The 27,121-nt window shown below is 46.0% G+C and overlaps 1 protein-coding gene across 3 annotated transcripts in view; it reads left to right on the forward strand.

Annotated features, from left to right (window-relative positions):
• Positions 1–27,121, forward strand: part of ZFP64 (ZFP64 zinc finger protein) — an 87,731-nt gene that overhangs the window by 7,457 nt on the left and 53,153 nt on the right. For 2 of the 3 annotated variants that reach the window (XM_059132644.1, XM_059132643.1), the window contains exons 3-6: positions 9,339–9,500; positions 11,133–11,195; positions 14,572–14,823; positions 20,534–21,962. In XM_059132644.1, the coding sequence (XP_058988627.1) occupies positions 9,339–9,500; positions 11,133–11,195; positions 14,572–14,823; positions 20,534–21,816 (1,760 nt within the window). In that variant the 3' untranslated portion in view covers positions 21,817–21,962. Of the gene's footprint in view, positions 1–9,338; positions 9,501–11,132; positions 11,196–14,571; positions 14,824–20,533; positions 21,963–27,121 lie in introns of those variants that run through there. The other variant, XM_059132645.1, reaches the window with a different exon arrangement.

The raw sequence follows: 27,121 nt of genomic DNA on the forward strand, positions 1-27,121 counted from the left end.
ACCTAGCTCACGGTGGTACCCCTGGAACGGAGGTGCGGGGAGCTGCACGGTCCAGAGACTGGCTCCTGGGCTTGCATTCCTGCCTGCCACCCTCCACCCCACACTGTGGGCAAGTTGCCCTCTGCTCTCTTCTTAATAGTTCTCATCTGTAGAAAGGGATTCAAGTGGCACCTAATACTATTAGGTAATAGAATTAGGTGCCTATTACCTAATCGTCATTGTGTTATTGGAGGACTCTGTAATAATCCACATAAACGGTCTGGGATGGAATAATTGGGCTCAGTAAACAACCGCTTTTATTAACGTCGAGATTAATGAGCAGGCGGCGAGATTTGCCTGCTGTTCCGTCTCCGGCTGACTCCGCGGCTCTGCCTCCTCCTTCCAGCACCTCTCCCTCAAAACAAGCAGCAGCCTGCTTCCCCCCCCTTTCACACTGTTTTCATTTGGTTTTCTGGGCCCAACTCCCCACCTGCACGGGCTTCAGTGCTCCCTACAGGGGCTGTTCCCCATTCACCTGTGGACCCAGGTCCCCTGAGAGCTTGTTAAAGATGCTGGGGCCGAGGCTCAGCTTCATCGAAGCTCTGGAGCTGAGGTTCAGGCATCTGTTGTTGGTGGTTTTTTTAAAGATTTTATTTATTTGACAGAGAAACTCAGCAAAAAGGGGAACACAGGTAGGGGGAGCGGGAGAGGGAGAAGCAGGCTCCCCGCCGAGCAGGGAGCCCGATGCAGGGCTCGATCTCAGCACCGTGGGATCATGACCCGAACCAGAGGCAGACACTTAACGAGGGAGCCACCCATGCATCTGTGCTTCTAACAAGCTCCTCAGGGAATCCAAGTCCCAGCCAGCGTGGAAATCTCTCACTGCCCAAGGCCAGAGTGGGACCCCCAACACTAGCAGATTTCTCCAGATACTCTCACCCAGACATTGCCCAAACTTGTCTGTGCCTCTTGGGCTGTGTGATGAAAGCCAAACCCTTCCTCACTCGGCTCATCTCTGTCCCCCATCACTGTCTGGTCAAAGTAAGTAATTGAATTACTTTAATTTACATTTAAGTAAAATGTATTCGCTGCCTGTTAACCTTGAAAGCCGCCTTGTGTTTGGCACGTGGTTTAAGAACTTTCCTACAGGTGCGGTAACATTGAATATTGATGCCGGTGGAAACAATTAGCCTCCCACTTGTGTTTTCTAAGTTCTGCAAACCTTGGGGCATAGGAGTGAGGCCCCCGAGTTGGCCACATAGGGACATAGGAGCCTCATGACTGTGGCCAATTATAAGAGCTCCTGGTGTCTCATCTTTCAAGAGGGGACAAGAATAAATAGGAAGACCACAGGGCTTGGTAGTTAAAGGGTCTCGGCCCAGTTACCTGAGCTGAGTTCCCAGTGGCAGCATTTGCTGACGAGGTGGCTAACCTTGGGCACATAACAGGATCTCTGTCTGCTGCCCCAAATGGAACATGACAGTAGTCCCCTCAATGCGAGACACGTAGAGCTGTCAGGGTTAGCTCTCCTGACTTACCAAATCAGGGGGCTCTGAAAACGGAATGAAACAGCACAGGAAAAATGTGACTGCAGAACCTCGCTCGCGACCAACCCCCAGCCAGTAGTACTCGAATTGATCTCTTGACCCAGAAGGGTCTTTCTCTTCCCTTCTGGTTAATTCCTACTCGTTTGGTCCTGAACTAAAAGTCACCTCCACCTAGAAGCTAGCCGTGATTTCTCCTCTCCCTCCCTCCCACCGAGGTTAGGTGTTTCACCACTCCCCCGACCACCCCGCCCCAGCATTTATTTATCTCACTTGTTATTAACCAGTAATTTGGTGACACAATCTTTAGTTGACTAGAGATGTGGATTCAGATGCTGTCAGAAACCAGGCAGCAGCAGTGACTGCGGCAACATATACGCCGCCATGGGGAGTGGGAGGGCCTGTGGACACCCAGCTGGGAAAGGAAAGCAGCCCGACAGCCAGGAACCATCAGGGGCTGGGCTGGCTTTCACAGGCGGGCCGTGCTGTTCTCCTGGTGAACGAACAGTTGACAGAACATCAGCATGAGCAGGGAACCGTGGTGGAACAAGGCACCTCCTCCTGTCTGAGCCACAAGATACCAAACATCCCCTCCCTCGCTGATCTGAGTGACGGTTGCGTCTCTCCCTATGCCAGATGCGCCTTCTCTGCTCAGTATTAAGATACCAAACCCTAGGGTCTTCCCCACTTCCTGACAGCTCCCAGGCGGGCCTCCACCCTGCCTGCACCTCCCGAACATGAATCCCCAACCAGGAGTGAGTCCTTCGTAGCAGCCCTGTCTCGGAGATACTGTGTGACATGGTCTGAGGTTTCCCTTGCGCCACTGAGCCACAGACTTCAACCACAGCCATGTCCCTGGTGGTCTCTGGCCAGAGGACATTGACCTGGGAAGACCCAGCCGCCTCACTGATTTTGAAAACCTTGAAAGAGAATCTGAAGGCTCAGTTTGGCCTGTGGGCCCCCAGTGAATGGTTTAATTTCTAATTTACTGGATTGTAAACCTTCCCGCCAACAGGGACCTAATCCATCTTGTTTTCCTGCCCTCCCCCACCCCCAGCCCCAGCACTGGGCCTGGGACACCATAGACACTCAATAAACCAGTTAATGCAATGAGCTAAGGAAAGGGCAGCTGGGAGCGTTAAATTAAATGAGTGTGCATGTGGCCTGTGGCGTGGGGTGGGCCCCATTGGGAGGGTCCAGCAAGGGCAGCGTTGGGACTGTTGTGTGCCAGATGCTGGAGCCAAGGCAGCGGGGATGCTCACCCTTGGAGAATTCCAAGCCCGTTGGGGAGGAGAATTTGGTGGTAAGACCCCCAAGCCCGGCCATCTGTGACAAGCAGAGCCTGGTGCAGAGGGTTAATGGAGTAGATTGGTCCCCGTGGGGAAAGCCAGAGAGAAGATTGTGAGTGAGATCAAAGGTATACTTGGCCTTGAAAGACTCCCTGGCCTTTGCAGGGAAGATGGTGGGAAGGGGGCATTTCCTGATGGTGGTTGAGAAGTGGGGAAGCTCAGGGTAAGATGTGGTAACGGTGACTAGAGAGGACAGAGTATGTGTGGTACGAGCCATGCTTCAGCTCTGGCCTTCGTTCCAAAGGAGCTGGGGAGCCCCCGAAGGTTGTTGAGCGGGTGAGCAATTGAGTAAGTCAGACTGATGACTGGCTTGGAGGATCTGACTGTAGGAGGAACAGCTGACTCTGATGTAGTGCTTATTGGCCATCTCTTTCCTCAGCACTCTGTATGAACCACAAGTCAGGTATTAAGACTTACGATCCCCATTTTACCAATAACCGACTCAGGCACAAAAGGGTGAAAAGCTTGTCCAAGATGCCAAAGGCAGAAAGTGGCAAATCTGAACTTCCTGGGGGGCAGAATCTTTGCTCTTGACCACCCCTTGGAAGAGTCTTCATGACTGTTTCTCACACTTGTTCATGCCTCAGAACCGCCCCCAACCCAAAGCTCTGGTGAACCACGCAGATACCCAGAACCCCCTCCCCTTGGGGTAACATCTCCGTCGCTCTGAGCAGGGTCGGGAATTTAAGCCAGCCAATGAGGGCTTGGTTTGAAGTACTGAATCGAGTCTGCATTATAAAGAGATCCCCAGGGGCGCCAGGGTGGCTCAGTGGGTTAAAGGCTCTGCCTTTGGCTCAGGTCATGATCCCAGGGTCCTGGGATCGAGCCCTGCATTGGGTTCTCTGCTTGGCAGGGAGCCTGCTTTCTCCTCACTCTCTGCCTGCCTCTCTGTCTACTTGTGACCTCTGTCTGTCAAATAAATAAATAAATAAAGAGATCCCCAGATGGATCTCAAGATCCTAAGAAGTTTGTCTGCCTGACTGCCCCCAAGCTTAATGCCCCCCGCACCCCCCACCCAAGGAAAGTTCACACCAAAGCGCAGTATCTTAGTCCCAGTTCCTACCTTCAGGGCAAGCAGTTCCGATTGGCTAGGCTCCTGGCAGGGTATCTGCTGCTGGACCAATCAGCTATGGTAGAGAGAGGGCGCGAAGTCAGGGATGGGAGCCTGGAGGAGGGTGCACAGGGCGGGGCAGGGTGTGGGGGGGTGCCTCTTGGCCGGTGGGGTCCCTGTGCACCACGTGTGTGAAAACCCTTTTCTCTCAGGAGATGAATTCTGACTTTGCAGTTGGATCCAGAACCCTAAATGTGAATCCTAAGCCCAGTCAACGTAGGAAGAAAAGAGCCATAGATTTGAATATATGACAGAGTAGTAATACCCTTGATCTGTAAAGCTCATGTACAAGTCAATGAGAAAGAAAGTGAAATTCAATAGGAAAGAAAAAAAAAAAAAGGAGCTCATAGCATCAACAGGGAATTCAGTGTAGAAGGAATGGGGCTGGATAAAAAATGTTGAAAGGGATTCATCCTCACCAATTATAAAGGAAATGCCCATGAAACTAACCTGATCTCATTTTGTCCTATCACGTAGCTGGGAAGAGCTAGTGAAAGTAAAGGGAAAAATGTAAACTGATACAGATTTTTGGGAAAGATCTTGTAATTATTTATCAGCAAGCAATTAAATGACCGTACCATTCCGACCAATCCTTCAACATTTAGAAGAACGTATCCAAAGAACCTAGAGGTCCGTTAAAAAATTGGGGTAGGTGTTATTTATAAAAGTAGTACTTAGAAACCAGCTCAGTGTCAAAGACGGGGGACTAGATCATTTAACCATGCCACAACCAAAATGAAGCAAGAGTATGTAGCCATTTGAAACTGTGTTTTGGATCAATGATAGGGCGGCAAATGGCTTCAAATGGTGACATTTTTTAACAAAAAAGAGTGTAAATGACTTAAGCCACAATGCCAGTTTTATGCTTTTAAAAATCTCCATACAAAGAAATGTCTTCTTCGCCATTAGGTTGATCATTAATTCACAAAGGTCCTCTAAGCCCCTGTCCTTTGTCAAGTTCTGCGTTAGGTGCTGGGAGACAGTGATGGAAAGGACAGGCGTGTCCTCAGGTGGTTCGTCCAGCCAAAGGGAGGAGGATGGCCATTAAGTAATTTCCCAAGTCATTATTTGATCACAGTAGAGATAAGTGCTTTAGAGAAAACGTACAGTGTATAATGAGCGTATAATGAAGGGGTGTGTATCGTCACGCGGTATATTGCCTTGGTCGCTTTGGGCAGCTTTTCTTTTCTTCTCTACACTTACTCTATACTCCCTAGATTTTCTACAGTTACTGTTTCCTTTTATTTAAAAAAATAGATAGATAGATAGATAGATATGTTTATATATATATATATAAATATTTGGCACCTGTGGCTCAATCTGAAGAACATGTGACTCTTGATCTCTTGATCTCAGGGTTGTGAGTTCGAGCCCCACTTTGGTTGTAGAGATGACTTAAAAATAAAATCTTAAATATATATATATATACACACACAGATATATATGCATGTATATATATATGTATATATATATATATATATATATATTTTTTTTTTTTTTTAATTTAAAAAGAAAGGGAAACAAAGTGGAGTTTTTCAACGGAAGAAGAGAAGCAAACTGGGCTGGGAGGTGTGATGACTGCCTTCAGCTATCCGAAGGACAGCTTTGGGGAAAGGAGCTATACTGCCGGTCCACGTGACCCCGGCGGGTTCAGACACTGACGCGTACAACCTCAGAGAGAAAAATTTTGGTTCTCTGAGACATTCATACAACAGTCTTACATCTTAAGCAGCATCATAACCGTGTCGCTGGACCCCTGAGGGGCTCCTGCTCCAGACCAGGACTCACTTCGACACCGGGACATGCGACGCAGCAAGGGAAATCCCCGGGGAGGCAAAGAAACGGAGCGAAAGCCCACAGCAGGTGTGGGAGGCCGTGCGCTCCTGGAGGGCAAAGGGGGGCTGATCTCACTAGACGTGGGACCTGATTTTCGTAGCCACACCCGAGGAGGTGCGCTCTGAGCTCTTGCAAAGAGTTGCCCTCAGGTCAGTGGGCGCGATGAGTACGACTGCGACACCCGATCCCACCCAAACCCTAAAGGGCCTGAGGCAGCCAGCCCCCTGGTGACCAAGGCCACTTGAAGCCTTTCCCTGGGGTATCTGTAGGCCCTGCTGTTCCCAGGGCATCCTGGAACGAAGCCAGGGGTGGGGGACCGATGGGCCCTCTGTAAAGCCAGCCAAGAGCTCCAGCAAGACCCCTTGTTGGCTGTTGATTTCTAGCCGCCTGCCACAGAAACCATTAATAATTACGTGCTTCCACATCCCGAAATGTCACCTTCTCCCTGTGGCCTTCGTGCCTCACCCTACTTAATACTGCCTCCAGCACTCCCTGTGTCCCTTCTCGGCTTTATTTCTCTCCATAGCCATTAGCTCTGTATCTATAGTAGCCATATAGTGTGTGTTTAAATCATTTATTGCCTGCACCATGCCCCACTAGTGTCAGCTCCACGAAGAGAGGGATCGCTGTCCCTTTGGCCCACTGGTGTGTTTCCAGTGCTTAGAACAGTGCCTGGCACACAGTAGGTACCTCGGCAGTACTTGCTGGATAAGTCCGTGAATAATGACAACAGCACCAACAGTGTTACGTGCCTAATTTTTTAATCTGTACGACAGCCCTAAGAGAGAGGGATAAAAATTGTCCTCCGTCCCCCAGGTGAAGAAAGTGCGGCACAAAGAGGTTACGTAGGGACGCCTGAGTGGCTCAGTCGGTTTGGCATCTGACTCTTGGTTTTGCCTCAGGACACGGTCTCAGAGTTGTGAGATCAAGCCCTGAGTTGGGCTCTGTGCCCGCTCCAGAGTCTGCTTGAAATTCTCTCTTTCTCTCTCTCTCAAATAAATAAATAACTCCTTTAAAAAGAGAGAGGTTAGGTACCTGGCCTACACCTGGCCTGGTCACACACCCAGTAAGTGGCCAGACCCAGACTCATACTGGTTAGAAGATGGATTTTAACACATCTGACACGGAGGTGTGCGCCAGAGTCCGTGAGATTCCTGTCAACCAAAAGGCAGTCACCAGAAGAAAAAAAAAAAGAAAGAAAGAAAAAAGAAACACGTTTTTGGGAGCCCGTGAACAAACCTGAACCTTGTTGAACACATTCTGTCTGTTTGGCAGAGCAGGGTGCCTTTTTTGGAACTCCGTGTATCGAGCTCCATTGATAAAACACCTTCCAAGACTGGGCGATGATTCTGGTTACAGATGAGCAGTAACCGTGTTCCTAGAAACGCTGCAGACGGTAGCAGGGGTCCACAGTGGTGGTTGGAGGAACAACTGCAGTTCTTGAAAAGCAACAACTGGAAAGAGGGCTTCCCTCCACTAGACAGAGTTGGGTTACGTTTCACGGCGAGGTACATGGAAGAGAATAGCCTACGCCGGTGGTTCTCAAACTTGACCACGTACCGGAAGAACAGCCTGGGTGGCGTGTGAGAACACAGGTTGCTGGGCTGGGTCCACCCCAGAGGTTCCCATTCAGTGCGCTGGGGAGGGGCCTGAGGATCTTTGTAGCCGGTTCCTCCGTAGGTCCCGTGATGCTGGCTGGGAACCCCACTTTGAGAACAGAGCAGAGCAATGGAAGCCAGAGCAAAAGCCAAACCCCGCAGCCCGGATGAAACATTTCAGCAAGAAGCAGGTGTGGTTGATCCAGGCATCCAGGGGACTTGGCGTGAAGACAGAACATCCATTTGTCAGAATCTTCCAGCCAACTTTAAGCAAAAGCCACTTAACTTCCTCGTGCACGTTGCAACTGAAACCCTGAAACCATTTACCCGAATAGCAAATGCTAGTGGACCAGGTGCTCTTGGACCGACATCAGTGGTGCTGTCATTGCCTGAGGCACTCGAGAGGGGGAGATAAGGAAACAGGGTTTCATGGCCGATGCCCAGAGAAAATGAACCTAGTTCATTCCATATATACACACTTTCTAAGGAATTTCATTAAATAAAAAATAAGGAATATAAAAGCATTGCTTTGTAATAATCAGCAACTTTTAAATGTATTGTACTTCAAATAATAACACATCTGACAGTCTGTAAGATCTAATATTCGAAGAAAGATGGTGTTTGTTTTAAGAGAAAATAAAACTAGCACCACCGGCCTGTTACGTGGATATTTACTGCTGGAGGCAAAGCCAAAGTAGGTCATGATGTTAGGCCTGCGCCAATTTCAGTCAGGATATTCTGTAAATGCAGAATATGCCGAAAGTGGTGCCTCAGGGACTGAAGTTTGGGAAACCGAATATCCAGTGACTTTCAAAGTCATCGTTAGGGCCTCTCAGCCTGACAAACTCACCCAACGAACAGAACCCCGCTAGTCAGATTGACTCCCTCTGTGAAACCAGATCTGCATGGGACAAATCATGTGGACAGAACTATTTCTAAATCCAAAACCATAAATTGAGTTAACAAAGTCGTCACAAAAATTTTATAAGCAGAAAAAGAAGTTTGAGACTGCCTATTTTATCTTTTATAATGATAAATGTAAAGATAAAGATGGTAAAGATGTTTGGCCTTTCTTTTTGTCCCCCTGAAAATTTCAGTAAGAATATACCTGGCGCACCTGGGTGGCTCAGGTGGTTGTGCATCTGCCTGTGGCTCAGGTCGTGATCTCCAAGTCCTGGAATCAAGCTCCACATCGGGTTCCTGGTTTAGCCAGGAGTCGGCTTCCCCTGTGCCTCTCCCCCCTGTTCATGCTCTTTCTCTTTCTCTTTCTCCCTCTGTCTCTTTCCCTAATGAATAAATAAAACATTTAAAAGAAAAAATCTGCAAAAGCAAGGATTTCTTTTAGTAATATTTGTGTTTTTAGAGATTACTTGTAGTTTGGGCCACAATTCCTTTCATCAGTTTCTTTCCCACTGTTTGTTAGGCTATTTTGATAAAGCTTATGAATACCAAATGCATTTGGCTGGAGCTAGTAGACAGCTTGCCTGGTGTAGATGACAGGGACATTTCTTGTTTATTTACCAAGTCTAGATTTAATAAGTCTGGATAGTTTCAGAGCTCTGGCTCAACATCAGATTTTCTTTTTTCCCTTATCGTTACAGAATAGCTGCCACAGATCCAGGCATCACATCCTCCTTCCAGGAAAGACAGGAAATGGGCAACCAGGACAGCAAGAATGAGTTTTTCCTCAACTGCCTCCCTTTCTTTTTTTTTAATTAGAGAGAGAATCTTTTCCAGAAACCCCCCAACAGATGTTCTCTAGTGTCTCACTGACTAAAACAGGGTTACAGGATTACCCTGAAGCAGCAAAGGAGACTGGGGAAGTAATTTAGCCTGTTTGTTCTCTAGAAAGGAAGATAGGCAAAGGGAATAGCTGTTGGGTGTTCATCTTATGAAAACTAATCATCATCTCATCTTTTAGTTTCAGCTCCAGAATTCGTTTTCGAACATGGCTATCAAACTTATCTGCCCACGGAAAGCAATGAAAACCAGACAGCCACTGTCATCTCTCTCCCTGCCAAGTCCCGTGCCAAAAAGCCCACAGCACCACCTGCTCAGAAAAGGCTTAACTGTTGCTATCCAGGTAAAAGTGGCATTGGGACTTGCTTGTCTAGAGGATGTGACACGTAACAAATCTCGGGACTCTAACTTGTGAATTCCCGACAACTGGATATAGACATGCTCTAAACTGCTTGGCTTAAAAATCAGAGCACCCCCTCCCCCTGCATTTCCATCATCACATATGACCTATCTCGCTGTCTCTGGTCACCGTGCACTTGGACTCTAAGATTTTTTATAGGGGTGCCTGGGTGACTCGGTTGATTAAGCATTGGCCTCGGGTCATGATCCCGGGGTCCTGGGATCGAGCCCCTCACCGGGCTCCCTGCTCAGTGGGGAGCCTGCATCTCCCTCTCCCTCTGCCTGCCCCTCCCCCTGCTTGTGCTCTTCCTCTCTCTCTCTGTCAAATAAATAAATAAAATCTTGAAGAAAAAAAAAAGACTTTTTACAAACATGGGACTCATGAGGATCCAAGTTACTGTGAATTTTTCTTTCTGTGCTATGGCTTAGGAAGATACCCAGAAAGATTGCTGTTTCCTTTAAAAAAAAAAAAAAAGAAAGAAAGAAAGAAAGAAAAAGAAAAAAAAAACTTTATTTGGAAATAATTTCAAACTCACAGAAAAGCTGCAAAAATAGTACAGAAATTTATGGATGCCCTTCATCTGGATTTCCTAAATGTTAACATACTGTATTTGCTTTATCATTCTTTCTGTATATATATATACTTTTCCCCAAAAGCCATTTTATTTATTTATTTTTATAAACATATAATGTATTATTGGCCCCAGGGGTACAGGTCTGTGAATCGCCAGGTTTACACACTTCACAGCACTCACCATAGCACATACCCTCCCCAATGTCCATAACCCCACCACCCTCTCCCTACCCCCCTCCCCCCGGTCACCCTCAGTTTGTTTTGTGAGATTAAGAGTCTCTTATGGTCCCCAAAGCCATTTTAGAGTAAGTTGCAGACGTGATGTCCCTGTATCCCTAAATACCTCAATGTATATTTCCTAGAGTCAAAGAAGTTCTTTTATAACCCACAACACAATCCTCAAAAATCAGGAAATTAACATTTAGGAACACGTGGCTGACTCAGAGGGAGGAGCATGCGTCTCAGTCTTGGGGTCGTGAGTTCAAGCCCCAACGTTGGGCAGAGAGTTTACTTAAAAAAAAAGGAAATTAACATGTACACACACTTTATCAAACCACTGGCCTTATTCAGATTTTATTAGCTTCTCACTCTTGTTCTCTGTAGCAAAACAATAGCACTTTCCCCTGATTTGGGATCCAGTTCATGACTGCACGTTTCTTTGAATTTTCCCGTCTCTTCGGTTTCCTTGAATCCTAAGCTTTTGTCTTTCACGACCTAGACATTTTTGCAAAGTACAGGCCAGTTATTTTGTAAAGTGTTGCTCAGTTTGGGTTTGTCTGTTATTTCCTCACAATGAGATTTAGGCTCTGCAGTGTGGGCAGGAAGCACAGATGTGATGTCTGTCCTTCTGAGGGCCTCGTATCAGGAGGCACGTGATACCTCTTTGTCCCGCTCACCATGGGGTTTACTCTTGTCACTTGGTTAAGGACGTTTCTTCCAGGTTTCTCCATCCTTAGGTTATGATGTTTCCCTCTGTAATTAATCTTTTCTTGCCTTTTTAAGGTTGCCAGTTCAAGACTGCCTATGGTATGAAGGACATGGAGCGTCATTTAAAAATTCACACTGGTAAGTGGCATTTCTGTGGCACATGTGCCCAGAGCCTCTACTCTGTGCTAGGAGCCGGGGATCCGGACAAGTCAGACATGTGATAGGCCATGGAACCTCGCAGGTTGTCACAGGACCACACACACAAATTCAATAAAAATAAGATACTATTTCCATACATGATTTTGGCAGAAAGTATATAAAACAATAAAATCCAGTGCTGGGACAGATAGGAGCAAACTTAGCTAGTAGAAGTGTAAACAGCTCCAACCATTTTGACAATTAATCTGCCAGAATTAATTAAAATTTAAAGGTACGTATTCTTATTTTGAGGCGATGGTCTTGTGAATGTGTGTATGTGTAACAATTGATAAAGGAAGAAAGAAGGGGAAGAAGACTCCATTTTTTTTTAAAGTATCTTTACTGTATCACTGGATACAGAGTGTGTGTGTGTATGTTATTTTTGCCATTTTGAAAGTAAAATTTAATAAATAAATATCTTTTGTAAAAGGTGAAGAAAATGGGTGCCTGGGAGGTTCTGGGTGTCTGCCTTCAGCTCAGGTCATGATCCCAAGGTCCTGGGATTGAATCCCGTGTCGGGTTCCCTGCTCAGCAGGGAGTCTGCTACCCTCTCTCCCCTCTCTTTCCCCACCTGCTCCTGTGTTCTCTCTAATAAGTAAATAAAATCTTTAAAAAAATAATAAATAATAAAAGGAAAGTGAAAGATTGACGGTATGCCTGAATGGCTCAGTTGGTGGAACATGTGACTCTTGGTCTTGGGGTCATGGGTTCAAGCCCTATGTGGGGTGTAGAGATTACTAAGAAAGAAAGACAAAGAAAGAAAGAAAGAAAGAATTAAAGAAAACTGTAAAAGGAGAGGAAAAGATTGGTCCATGGAGAAGAAAAATGTACTTATTTCTGGTGACTTTAATTTTCTTTAATATACTATGGTTATGTCTCCCGGATTTTCTGAATGGAGAAGGAGCTGCATTTAGACTATTTTTAACAAAGCATTAGATACTCATAATTCAAATGAGAGAGTGTGAATGTAGAGAGGATAGAAGTGTATAAGGCAGGCGTCCTCTGACATGTGGCTGAGATATCAGTAATTGCCCAACGTCGGCCTCACCTTTGGAAGATGAAATCTCCAGCTATGATTTCTGAAATTTCTTGGCCATGCTAGTGATGGCCTGGCCACGCTGGGGTCCCCATCCCCTTCTAACCAACCTCACAGTGTCACGTCCTTTGGACTTACTCTGATTATTAGAATATTAAGTTTCAAGTGTTGGTAAGCATTCTCGAGGTCACAAAGAAAGAATCTCTCCACGCGGCTTGGACGTGGATCCCATCAGTCGAGTGAAGCGTAGCCCATGTATCCTTGCCAGAGTGGAGTGTGGTCGTTGTTCACGAGGACCCAGGGAACACTCGAGATGCATAAGTGAAGCAGTGACCTTGAGTCCGTTTCTGCACTTCAGGAAGCACCTTATACGTGCCGGTAGCCCAGCTTAGGTCCTGGGATGGTTTCTGCATGACAGCAGCAACTCCAATAACGTCTTACAGCTAGAGAGTTGACGAGGTGTCCTTACCTTTGTTACTTTCCAAGAGGAGGGTGTGGCCAGGAGCAGCCCTAGCGAGCTGGCCCAAAATCATCCTTCTGCTCCCGCATCCGGCGGCCGCCCACGGTGACACATACACAGCCTGGCGACCGCAGGAGCTAATCAGCTGCTGACCATCACTGAGAAATTTTTGTTCATGGATTTTTAAATTTGACTACTAACATTTTTTATTAATAAAATTAGAATCTTTCATACACTTTGAGGTATATTCTTAAATCCCAGACGTTTGCTCTCTGACGGTAGTGGTCAGCTTTGGCTGACCATTCATTTTAGCACTTGGCATTTAGGATTTAACCAAAAGACATATTTAATATGTTAAGTAAAAAGGGAAAATCCTGACTCAGAGCCCACCTCCTTATGCGGTATAAGCCCAAAGTCACCAGTCTTAGTTGACTATTGTGTCTCATTCTAGAAGACCAATCTTTACTCTAAAAATACACAGAATCTACTTTTTCCATCTCTTATGAAGTTAATATTATATATACCATCCCTGCAAATTGCTGTCACTATTGGTCATCTTTCCACATCAGTAGTACATGTCGGCTTCATTCTTTTCGGTGGCCAGGTAGGACACTGGTTCAGTCATCGGTGGTGCCGCCATCCAGTGAAATCCTTCCACTTTACACATCATGTTGCAGAGATGAAATGATGTGACAAGGCAATCGGGATGAGTTAATGTGCAAGGGAGTAGTCAGTGGGGAGGCCTTGTTGCATTTGGGCTCAGAAAGCAAGACCGTCGTGGGTTCTAGTCCCAGTGGTTAGGAGGATTGAGGAGAATCACACACAAATAATTAGAGAGATGCCCGTAAAACAATCAGCAGTCATTCATGGGTAGTAGGTATGTTAGTGGGTATAGATGAAGCTGCCGTGACAGAGAGAGCCCCACCCCAGCTCCCACGCCATAGGGCTTTATGCCTCTCTCACGTCACTGTCCGGAGCTAGGCACGAGGTCTAGAGCAGGTAGGTGGCTCTGTCCTACGAGATCAGCCAGGGACTTAAGTTGCTTCTGCGTCATTAAAGCACATCACGTCACAGGATCAGCCGTCTGCAGACAAGGTGCCCTCACCTGCGCGTTCACCCCATGTCTCGGAAACGGCAGGGAAGGGCAGAAAGTGGAAAGTAAAAGGCAAGCAGTGTCCCTTCGCAGAAGGGACGCATTGACCCTCTCTGCCATTTCATTGGCGAGGACCGCGCTGCAGAATGATTCGTGGCTGCGGGCCGGGCTGGGGAAGGGAGCCAGGAGCTGCTCAGCCCCGAGCTCTCTGAAAACTTAGAGTGTCTGCACGTTAGGGTGTATCTGTGGAAAAACAGGAAAAGGAGAGAACGGAAGGAGACAATGAACAGTTCCTTATTCTCCTTAGTTCTACTTCAGACATGTGAGTCCCTTATTTTTAATGGATAAGGAATTCATATTTGATGCAGGAAAAACCAAGAAATGGCAAGAGGCAAAATAGAAGAACACCCCCCACACACAAAGATGTTAGCTCTTGGCAAATTTTTCTATCTAGCTTTTGAAGTGACCTGAATATCCTTCAGTGACCGCGTACTCTTCTCACCATAAAGCTCAGTCACAGGTGGGGTGAAAGGCTGGGTGTCCACTGACCTTGGCTGGGGATCGGCTGCCTGTGGGTTAGCTGTCTACCCACTTGCCGTAGCTGGGGTGGTCCGGCTCTGCTCCACTTGCCTCTCATCCTCCTTTTGGACCAGTGGGCCGGAGGGGGGAATCAGCCTTTTTCTTCTTCAGTGTTGTTTTCTGATACCTTCTGTGTGTGTGTTTGAAGGAGACAAGCCCCACAAGTGTGAGGTCTGTGGCAAGTGCTTCAGCCGGAAAGACAAGCTGAAGACCCACATGCGGTGTCACACGGGCGTGAAGCCCTACAAGTGTAAGACGTGTGACTACGCCGCGGCCGACAGCAGCAGCCTCAACAAACACCTGCGGATCCACTCGGACGAGCGGCCCTTCAAGTGCCAGATCTGCCCCTATGCCAGCCGCAACTCCAGCCAGCTCACCGTCCACCTGCGGTCCCACACAGGTAGGTCCCTCCTGCTGCTCGCACGCTGGGCTCCTCACCGCCAGCTGCTGAAAAGCACCTTAAAGCACTGAGGCACCATCTCAGTACACACACGGGGGACGTCTGCTCATTGCACAGTTCGCGGGTTCGTTTTGTGTCCACCTGGAAGAGCCTTTCTCGATGAGGGAGAAAAAAATCATTGAGCTTATAACCTCATCGCTATCTTTATGCCACTCTATAACTTATTCACTAGTAAAGTATTCGATGAGAAGGTGAGCTCCATGAACTCATGAGAGAAACGTCAACAACGCATTTTTTAATAAATCTCTGCATAGTGTCTGCATTCCGGTCATTTTTGAAGTATACTCAGATGAGTTCAGCCTGGGACAGCTTCATGGGAAAACGCAGCAGGGGAGGTCACTTAACGAGTCATTGACATTTCCTTTGGGCAAGTGTATCAGTTAGCTCTGGATACGGTGATGCTGTGTAACAATCACTACAAAACCTCAATGGCAGATTGTAATCGAGTATCGCTCACATACTTCAGGTCTAGCCAGTTGGCCAGACACTCTGTTGGTTTTGACTGGGCTCAGTCACATGTGGGGCAAAAGGCTGGGTGTCCACTGACCTTGGCTGGGGATCGGCTGCCTGTGGGTTAGCTGTCTGTCCACTTGCCATAGCTGGGGTGGTCCGGCTCTGCTCCACTTGCCTCTCACCCTCCTTTTGGACCAGTGGGCTACCCAAGGCTTGTCCTTCTCGTGACAGTGGCAAGCACATCCGGTGGGTAGGCCCATTTCCAGGTTCTGGTTGCATCCCATTGGCTGAAGCAGGCTATGTGATGGGGCCAGATATCAGGGATGGGGCCGGGCTCACCTACCATGGGAGGTCACCATGCGGTTACAGGGCAAAAGCCAGAGATAGGAGGGAGGGTAAAGAATTGCGACCATTTTTGCAAACCACCACAGTCCACCATGCTGTCACACACAACTCGGACAGGTGGATACAATCACACCTTCCTAAGACCCACATAAGTCACACCTCATCACGGGGTCAGGCTCAAACCCCAGGATCCCTTGATCTCCACCAGTTCTGGGTATGGCTTCTCTTGACCTAGAGTTCCTTTGAAGTAAAAAGAGAAGTCTGCTCCTCCATTCCTGATGTCCAGTGGTGACACGGAGCCAGGGTAATCCCAGTAACCCTGCTGTCCCAGCTCCATGGATTTCCAAAATCCCTCTGGGCGCATGTCCCCTGGTTCCTGACTCTGCCCGTCGAAGCATCTTCCCATCAGCCGCCTGAGCCACTTCCAAAAAGTTGTGGAAGAAGTACCTTTGCGAAACATTCTCAGCCTGCTTCCTGCCTACCAAAAGTAGGGCTCTTTTTAGTCAACGGGAATGACGGGTTTGCTGGTAGAGACACGTGCAAAATTTTGTGAGTTTCCTGTGTGTCCGTGTGCCAGAAGCCACGCCCATGATTCTCTCAGAAACTCTCCTTCCTTCTGAACCCCACTGCGGGCACTTTAACAGATAACCTTCTGTGGCTGAATCCCTTGATGTTCCTAGGAATCCTTGTCCAGCTGGAGAACCTACCTGGCACCAACTTAATTCTTTTGGAGACATTCATGAAGAACTTTGACATTCACATCTCTCATTTCTCGTTGGTCTTACCCCTGAGATCACATCCCTGGATATGACCTTTGTCCCCGGCTTCTGTCTTACAGTGAATACCCTTTGCTAGTTGGAGATGGGAAATCACGTCTGTGGTTTGCTCTATTCTCTCTAAATTCCATTTAGAGAAATGGCCAGTTCTTGTATGAGTTTGTCTCTTCCTTATATGACCTTATACGACCTCATCAGGCTCTTTCACTGTTTGCCCAGAATTAATCTCTTTGCTCAAGTCCCAGATTGAACAGGTGTGTTACAATCTTTATCTTCTAACTTAACGGCACACGACAGTTGGACCAAATGTTTGCCATTAAATAGTGCACCCTGCCACTTCTTTGGTCTTTTCTTGCCACCTGGTCCCAAAGCCAATGACGCATATTTTAATTTTCTGTTATGGCAACACTCTTGTTTCTAGATACCAGTCTCTGTATTAGCTCTCTGTTGGCACGCTAGTGCAGCGTAACAAATTCTCCCACAAAACCTCAGTGGACCTAATGACATGTCTTTCCTGTTGGCGTTCGGGGGATCCGCTGGGGGTCACCTCGGCGGTTCTGATCTTGGCTGGACTCACACATCTGGGAATCTGCTGGCTGTGAGCCGTCTATCCACTGGTCTCGGCTGCGGAAATCCAGTGCTGCTCCACATTTCTGTCACCCTCCTCCTGGGACCAGCACGCTAAGCCAGCCTCGATCGTCTCATGGCAATGGCTGACAGAGGAGCAAGCGAGCAAAACCCAGTGCTCAAGCCATTACTTGGATCAAGTCTACTGAAAATACCATCAGCCAGATCCAGTCACGTGATTGTCAAGGCTCATAGCAGGGCATCCCGCCCCTGTCTGGAGACCATGCAGAATTGCACACGGGGCAGAGGCCATGGCTACAGGGAGGGAGGAGAGATGGTGAGATTTGAGAACATCTTTGTAATCTGCAAAAGCAAGTTAAGACATAGACATCACCGATGGCCAACTGATTTTCTCCAGAAATCTCCCCCGCCTTTGTTAGAGGGGCTGAAGCACTCATTTATCTAAGTGGTTCTGATTCATTTTGACTTTATGAGGATAGACTTACCATTGATAGTAGCATCATCAAGTTGATCTAGAAAAGGTGAATTTTCAAAAATTTAAACGTGTGCTTATGCGATGTCTCCGTAGACTGTTCATTTCCCTTTTAGGAATCCATGGCACTTAGAAAAGTTTACAAATCGTAAAATAAATAGGATTTTGCTTTGATTTTTTCATTGCTTAGATTTTCATCATCAGTGGTTTTCATAGCAAGCTAAACTCAAGAAAGATCTGTCAGCTTACATATATCAATTGCTTATTCATTCAACAACATTCATTAAGTCCCCACACGGTACTGGACACTGTAAGGACCAGGTGGAGGGCAGGAACAGACGTAGTCATTAGCTTTGGAGAGGTCATGGTCCCAGGAACTATTATTGACCGGTATGCCTCAGTTAAGAAATCTGTGATTTGAAAAAAAAAAAAAAAAGATGACAAAGGGATTTGAAACCTTTGCTTTCATATCAAAAGTGTTAACGCTGCAGCTCAGCTGTGAGATTTGATTATCCGGTATTTCTGGGTTCCACCTCTACTATGGCTTAAAAGAAAAAAAGGTAAAAAGACTGTCACTTATTTGGGCAGGGATGTAATGGGAAAACCTAGTAGGACATCCTAGAGCAGGGATTCCTCCTTCCACAGACTCCTCCATGCAGGGATCCATGAATAGACTTTAGATGGTCCAGGAACTTGGATAGGAAAAAAAATTACATCTTCATTTTCACTAGCCTGTATTTAAATTGGGCATGTCCTTCCATTACGAAAATTGGCAGCTGATCTATGAGTAGTGCATATGAACTTGCTGCCAGCAGAAATCACCGATCTTTTCGTAACAGTTGTTAGAGATCGATCAATATATCATTTATGCTCTTTTCTAGTTAGAAATCATTATAGTTACAGATCCTCCACTAGATCTTATTTAACGCATTCATAAAGCACACCGAGGGGCACGGGGCTGCCTCAGTTACTGGGTGGAGCATCCAACTCTTGATCTTATGATCATAAGTTCGAGCCCCATGTTGGGTGTAGAGATTACTTTAAAAAAAAAAAAAAGACTTTAGTAAAACACACACATTGTTATATTGTGAATTTTTTCCTTTAATTTTCTATATAATTCTTTCATTAGGCTTGGTTTCTTTTGCATTCGTATTGATTTTTATTTAGTTTGCTTTTTGTATTTAAACATTATTCTAAGAAAGGGTCCATGGGCTTCTCTACACTGCCAAAAAGGAATTGCTGGAGTCAAAGAGGTTAAGAAAAAGATTCCAAGGCCAAGAGTCAGTGAACTTTCTGTAAAAGGCCAAATAGCAAAGGGTTTGGCCTTTACAAGCAATACAGTCTCTGTCACAATTGCTCACCTCCACCTTTGTAGCACAAAACAACCATAAGCAACATGTGAACATGTTGGTGTGTGGCTAGATTCCAATAAAACTTTATTTATAAAACAACAGGCAGTGGACCACATCTGGCCCACAGGCTATATATAGCTTACCATTCCTTGTTCTAGAACTTCCTATGCATGATCTTGGTGGTCTTTAGTCATACAAAGCATGGTTTAGGTTTGAGCTTCTCAGTCTTCTAGAAGTTTGTCAAATTTGCTCCCTGCCATCTTTACTTACTTGCATTTATTAAGCAGCTTATGATGATGTTTTAGACCTTATGCCAAAAAGGCTGGAACACGAGCCCATCTTTGAGCTTATGGCCTAAGAAAGCGAACATCAGTCGCATGCACAGATAATTACCCAGCATCTAGGAATACCAGCTTTGGAGCCAGCCTGGGTTGGAAGGAATCCAAGCCCTGCTACGCACTACTGGGTGACCATGAACAAGCTGATGTAGTCTCTCTAGGCCTCATTTGTGCAGTAGTGCTAAGAATAATACCGATAATAGGGGCACCTGGGTGGCTCAGTGGGTTAAAGCCTCTGCCTTCGGCTCAGGTCATGATCTCAGGATCCTGGGATCAAGCCCCACATTGGGCTCTCTGCTTGGCAGGGAGCCAGCTTCCCCCTTTCTCTGTCTGCCTCTCTGCCTATTTGTAATCTCTGTCTGTCAAACAAATAAATAAAATCTTAAAAAAAAAAAGAAGAAGAATACCGATAATAGTACCCATCTCGTGGGAATGTTGGGATCATCAAATGAGACCACTCTTGTGACCTTGTAACGTGCTCAGCAGAGCACCTACCATCTTGGAAACAACGGAAGAATGTTAGCTGCTACTTTGTTTGCTTCAGCAATACTGGAATGGGCAGGGTCACCAATTTGCTTGAACTCTCAGTGCCGTAGGTGATTCGGATTTGCCATTCATTGAGGAAACAAATTTGGAGTGTCGTGTGCATTCAGATGTTTGCAATTTCACTTTCTCTGCTCATCTTTCAGCGACCATGAATTAAAAAAAAAAAATCAAGCAGCTGGATTTCGTAACTTCACAAGAACGCAGCTGGCAATGTGGGATAAATAAATTTTGCGCAATAAACACGTCTTTATTAATAAAAATCTGCATGAAGCGTAAGCTGGGCGTTTCAATCGCTTTATAAAAGACTGTTCTGATGAGGGAGCATGGAGCGGACGGTTTCCAAAATGTGTCCTCGAGTCTGTTACAACATGTAACTCAATCAGAATCAACGGATTATGCAAAATTTACACAACTGGGAACCATTAACTAGCAGAGCAGGCACAGTAGCAAAATTGAACCATAGCTTGGTCGTTTTAAAGAACATAAGTGTGTTCACAAAAACTATTTTATTTGGGACCATTAAATAGCTCTTTTCAATCTCCCCTTTTTCTTGTGGGTTTTTATAAGGGTGCTGGTGGTTTAGGTTTGGGGAAAGAAAAGAAGCCCCGCCCCCTACGCCACCCCCCCTTTTTTTTTTTCTCCCAGGGGCTGCTAGCAGCTGCGGTGGGAAAGGCTCCACTCGCCTGCCTTGGTATAAGCGATTGTCTGGTGTGTGCTTCGGGGGGATCCGCTGTGGTTGTTGCCTGCCTGTTCTTATCGAAACTCACCTTGTGTTGACAGGGGACGCCCCCTTCCAGTGCTGGCTCTGTAGCGCCAAGTTCAAAATCAGCTCGGACTTGAAAAGGCACATGCGCGTGCACTCGGGGGAGAAGCCTTTCAAGTGCGAGTTCTGCAATGTCCGCTGCACCATGAAGGGCAACCTCAAGTCGCACATCCGCATCAAGCACAGCGGGAATAACTTCAAGTGTCCGCACTGCGACTTCCTGGGTGACAGCAAAGCCACCCTCCGGAAGCACAGCCGGGCGCACCAGTCGGAGCATCCCGAGAAGTGCTCCGAGTGCAGCTACTCGTGCTCCAGCAAGGCCGCGCTGCGCGTGCACGAGCGCATCCATTGCACCGACCGCCCCTTCAAGTGTCACTACTGCAGCTTCGACACCAAGCAGCCCAGCAACCTCAGCAAGCACATGAAGAAGTTCCATGGGGACATGGTGAAGAGCGAGGCCGCGGAGAGGAAAGACGCGGGCCGACAGAGCGGTCGGCAGGTGGCCAAGCTGGACGCCAAGAAGACTTTCCACTGTGACATATGCGACGCCTCGTTCATGCGCGAGGACTCGCTCCGCAGCCACAAGAGGCAGCACAGTGAGTACAATGAGAATAAGAACTCGGACGTGACGGTCCTGCAGTTCCAGATAGACCCCAGCAAGCAGCCGGCCGCGCCCCTCACCGTGGGCCACCTGCAGGTGCCCCTCCAGCCCAGCCAAGTGCCCCCGTTCAGCGAGGGCCGAGTCAAAATCATCGTGGGGCACCAAGTACCGCAGGCCAACACCATCATCCAGGCGGCGGCCACCGCGGTGAACATCGTACCCCCCGCCTTGGTGGCGCAGAACGCCGAGGAGCTCCCCGGGAACAGCCGGCTGCAGATCCTGCGCCAGGTCAATCTGATCGCCCCTCCTCAGCCCTCGGGGTGTCCCAGCGAGGCGGGCGCGATGAGCCAGCCCGCGGTCCTGCTAACCACTCACGACCAGGCCGACGGCGCCACTCTGCACCAGACTCTCATCCCCACCACCCCCGGCAGCCCCCAGGAAGGCTCCGGCAACCAGACTTTCATCACTAGTTCGGGAATCACGTGCACGGACTTTGAAGGCCTTAATGCCTTGATTCAGGAGGGGACGGCTGAAGTGACCGTGGTGAGCGACGGAGGGCAGAACATCGCGGTGGCCACCACGGCGCCGCCTATCTTCTCCTCCTCCTCCCAACAAGAACTGCCCAAGCAGACTTACTCCATCATTCAAGGGGGAGCCCACCCGGCCTTGCTCTGCCCGGCGGATTCCATACCAGATTAGTACCTAAAAACCAAAAGAAAGGGGGAAATGGAGTGACAAAAACACGAAGTCCTAAATAGAGTTCTGTGAGAGGTTTGCTCTTAATGTTTTTAAGGGTTGTTGTGAAACCCCTCCCCTCGTAATAAATTGTAATTTTATACTGCTTACTATAATTTTTTAAATGCTTGTGATCACGTTGAGACCACCTCTGAGTCGCCGTGTTCGGAGTGTTCTGACTGTTGGCTGTCGCCGAGATGATTCCAGTCAGGGGTTGGAATTCAAGGCAGTGAGTAGTGAATACGTTTTTTTGTCCGGCTTGATTTCCCAGTTCTGAGAAGGGTTTTTTCCAATCTCATTAAAGTTGTGTGGGAGATGGGAGACTTCCCAACCTCTCTGAAGTCATCATGCTGAAACATCCTCCCTCCAAGTCTGGGCTATTACTGTTTTAGTACATGGATACAAATCGATCGGCATGAGGACCATTTTCTACATAATGTTACATGGATACTTGACCCCCACCCCCCCAAAAAAATGTCTAGTGCTAATGAGAAAAAAAGGAATGGTTTCCTAATAAATTGATATGTGAGTAAAATATACAGAATGTTAATGATTTTTTTAGAGTCACAGTATGCCTGGAGCATAGCGGGGTGTGAATTATCCTATAACTAAAGGGAATTTGAAGAAGCAAAGGCTTTTAGTCCTCTGAGCGATAGGATGCAAATGTCTTACCACCTTCACACTCGACTTAAGTATGCCTCGTGCTAAAGTGACCCAGTGATACCATTTCCATTTTGAAACTTGAGATTTCTGCTTAGATGCAAATATGATGTGAGTTCCTATTAACATTTAGGATGGCTTTCTAGGATACTGTTGTTTTAAGTATCAGTATGTGTGCCATCCCAGGGACAAGACGAACGGGACTGGAAAAGCACCTGCGTTTTTCAGAAGCCCAGGCTCTATTGAGGAAAGGGGAATTCAAATATTACTGTTTTAGAATTAAAATGCTGTATGATCAGTAGGTGGCGCCAGAGAGCAAGCTAGAATTGCCCAAAGCCCTGAACCAGTTACGATTTCCAGCCTCTACCAGGATCTTCAACTCACCGTGGGCTCTTAATACATATTGAATGACTGAAACATGCTCCCACAGAGTGTCAGCAAGGATAGGTGAGGAAAGCGCATTTAAATGTTACAAGAAACCTTGCATTATTTTTTAAAGATTTTATTTATTTATTTGACACTGGAGGAGAGAGCACAAGCAGAGGGAGCAGTAGGCAGAGGGAGAGAGAGAAGCAGGCATCCCACTGAGCAAGGAGCCCCAGGGGGTGCTTAGTGCCAGGACCCTAGGATCATGCCCTGAGCCCAAGGCAGTCACTTAACTAAATGAGCCACCCAGGTACCCAGAAAACCCTTACATTTTTACCAGACCCCTCATCACTTTGACTTTCCTAGCACACAAACATTAAAATTCTCATGCAGATTAGCTCACTTTTACATAAAGATATTACCCATCCTCTCTCCCCTTTTCTTTGGTAATAACAAACTAAGGAAATACACAAAAGGCTATGATGCAGAAACCTTCAGGGTTTGCCTATTGGAATAGGAAAATCAGCTTCCCTTAGGAAATAGCTGTAAAGTTAGAGTTGTCTCCTTTCTTTGATCCTCAGTATTTGAACACGGGGCGGGGGGATTGCCACAATTTATTTTCATATTAGCGATGGTAATAATGAGTCATTAACTGGTTTGGCAAGAAAATGAAAAAGCTTGCAGCTTGCTGGTTAATATTTTAATAATTTCACTGCTTTAGAATTATTGCTACAGCTCTTTTTTTTTTTTTAACTGAGAAGGAGAGCACTAACTGGGGGTGTGTGGAGGGGCAGAAGGTAAGGGAGAGAGAAACTTAAGCAGGCTCCAACACCAGCGCAGAGCCTGACACGAGGCTCTATCTCAGGACCCTGAGATCATGACCTGAGCCAAAACCAAGAGTCAGATGCTTAACTGACTGCACCACCCAGGTGTCCTGCCTACAGCCCCCCCCCTTTTTTTTAAGATTTTATTTATTTATCTGACAGACAGATCACAAGTAGGCAGAGAGGCAGGCAGAGAGAGAGGAGGAAGCAGGCTCCCCGCCGAGCAGAGAGCCTGATGTGGGGCTCTGTCCCAGAACTCTGGGATCATGACCTGAGCCAAAAGCAGAGGCTTTAACCCACTGAGCCACCCAGGCGCCCCCTGCCTACAGCTCTTAAAGAAACTATTTAGCTGTTCAGTTTTAGCCAGGAAATTTCTATTGTCGTGAACCTACTTTCTAGATCTTTCTTTCCAGAATGCCCCTTTCTTCAAATTTTAAAGGACTTTTTCTTCCTGATTAGAAATGTAATGTGCATTTCAAGATGAAAAACACATTATATTATTTTAAAAAAATTAAAGTTGGGGCACTTGGGTGGCTTAGTTGGTTAAGCATCTGACTCTTGGTTTCTGCTCAGGTCACAATCTTGGGGTCAAGGGGCCAAGCCCCACCTCGGGCTCTGCACTCATTGTCAAGTCCACTTGAAATTCTCTCTCCCCCCTTCCCTTACCTCCACCTCGTGCACACCCTCTCTCTATAAATAAATAAAATCTTTCTTTCAAAAAATAAAAACTTAAAAAATTTGAAATTAAAGTTACTAGTAATCTTACTATCCAGACATTAAAACTGTGACCATGTTGATGGATTTCCTTTTTTAATGGACTTCCTTTGTTTCTATGTTATGTATGTATGTTTTCTACTCCGGTTACAGAATTGGGTTTGAATCAAGCATACTATTTTCTGTTTATATATTTCCTTTTGTATATTTATATCCCCAGCTAGCTGCTTCCCTCCATACACACCTATACATGCTTCCACATACACTCACACACACAGAGTTGGATATTTTTTAACAAACCACAACGGCAAAATTTGTTCCTTATAATAAAGGAACTCTATGCAGAATTGTACAAAAACCAAGCCAGTCATCTCCAGCGCCATTCCTATTATCCTTCTACCCAAGGTTCGTAATGTTAAGTTTTCTCCATGTACATACTGACTTACACAGACTCAAAACAATCATGTAGAAAAGGTTTTTCCCTATTTTTCTAGTATTGTACCATACTGCTTCTGCTCTTACTATCCATGTATGCACACGACTGTGGGTGAATACATCTGTCTCTAATGTTTTTCTAAGCAAAAGGTAGTAGTGGAGACATACCGTGCATTATTCAACTCCCTGCTCATGGATACTCAGGTTAAAAACAGTAGCAATCACTCTCCTGCACAATTGCCCACATTCAGTTGTGCTTTTGGAGTTACAGTGAGTGTCTGTAGTTCGTACTTGCGTATGGATTCAGATTGCTTTTTTCGAAATGTTGCCTCCTCCGTGATGCGGGCCCCAGCTCTCACCAGTCCTGGCTGTTAGCAGTCTTTCCAAGTTTTGTCAGTCAGTCTGACAAATAAAATACGCCATCTGGGCTCTGTCCATTTCCCCCGCTGGCATTTGGATCTGCATTTCTGTGACATCTCTATATAGACTTGTTGATCATTGGCATTTTTCTTGTCTGTGAACCTAAAACGCATTCTCCATCGTGTTTCTCCTTGGATTGTTGTACACTGGGAACACAAACCCCATGTCTGTCACAATTTCTTTCCTCCTGTCCTTTGTCTTCTGACTGTTCCTGTGGCGCTGTCACCTCATAGAAAGAACTCTCTTTTCCTATAGTCAGCCTTCGGGTGCATCACTTAGAGCTCTTGTTTTTTTTCTAGGATGATCACCTCTTCCCCTGAGATGAAAAAAAGGCTTTGTTTTTTCTTTAATATATGTGTTGTTTGTTTTTAGTTAGCAACTTACTGCAGCAAAAACTCCATGCCCATATGACATGGGAATTTGGGAGCCCACCTATGCCAGGACCATTTTTTAAATAAAATATTATTTTCCTTTCCATGGAAATCCTAATTTCACCTATAAATGGAAGTTCTCGAATATACTTAGTTCTGTTTCTGGAAGCTCTGCTGTGTCTCACTGATCTATATCTTCTCTGGTTTGCCAGCAGCACACTTTTTATTATAAGAGCATTAAGACGAGCCTGACTGTCTTTTAGGATCACAAAGCCTCCCTCTAGCTATTCTTTTCCAGAATTTTCATAGCAATTCCTAGATATTCATTTTCAAATGAGCTATCATTTTATCCAGTAATTCTCAAGGGCCCCCCCAAAAAAACCTTTTGAGAATTTGTATTAGAAATGGATCCATGTGATGTTGAACTTATACAAAGAATGACTTTTTAAAATATGTTAAATCTTATACCCAAAAACCTTTATTCAAATCCTGGGGTAACCATTATTCATATAGTTTTCTTCATATACAATCTGTTCTTACAATATGAGGCCTATATTTCCTTATTATTCTATCATTTTATTATAATTATAAATAGGATTTTTCCATGTTAAAATAGTTGCAAACATATAATGAAAAGCTGTATTTGGTGTATTTGTCTATATTGAGCTCCCTTAGCAAACATTCTTATTAATTGGGGCGCCTGGCTGGCTCAATTGGTAGAGTGTGAGACTCTTGATCTTGGGGTTGTAAGTTCAAGTCCCATATTGGATGTAGCAATTACTTAAAAACAAAATCTTTAAAAAATTTTTCTTATTAATTAACAATACTTATTTATTAGAAACTCCTGGTCTCTGACAAATATAACTTATAATGGTTATGATACAGTCATCTCATTTCCAAGTTGCTTTTTCTTGTAATATTTATACTATTTCAATTGTTTCCTTGTCCCATCAAACAAAGCTGATACAGCTGACATCCTTTTGTGTCTCAGTTTTAGTATGAACGGCTTCAGAATTTCCTGGGTTAATATAAATGCACTGACCCTTTGAGTGGTGGTTTTTCTAGGACCTGGGTCTTTTTCTTCTACGGCCATTTTCACTTAGAGTTTGTATCAGGGTAAGTTGCTGAATTGTATCAAATACCTTTTCAGTATCTTTTGACAAATCCTTGGGTTTGGGACTGAAGTCTGTGGATGTAGTGAATTTGTATAGCTGGTACGAATCACCTTGCATTCCTGAACAAGCCGTGGGTCATGTTGGCTTATTCTTCTAACAAACACACTGCTCGGTTTGCAATTATGGTATTTCGCTTGAAAGTTGTACGACTCTATCCATAAGTGCAGTTGATCTCTGGGATTCTTTTTCAGGCTCTGATTTTTGCTTGTTGGTTGTAGGTGATGCTACTCTGAAAATAAATTGGGGCTCTTCCCTTCTTTTTCAGCCATTTAGCAATAGCTTCGCCATGTCGGGAATGATCCAT

The sequence above is a fragment of the Mustela lutreola genome, chromosome 9, assembly GCF_030435805.1.
Source record: "Mustela lutreola isolate mMusLut2 chromosome 9, mMusLut2.pri, whole genome shotgun sequence".
NCBI classification, from domain to species: domain Eukaryota; kingdom Metazoa; phylum Chordata; class Mammalia; order Carnivora; family Mustelidae; genus Mustela; species Mustela lutreola.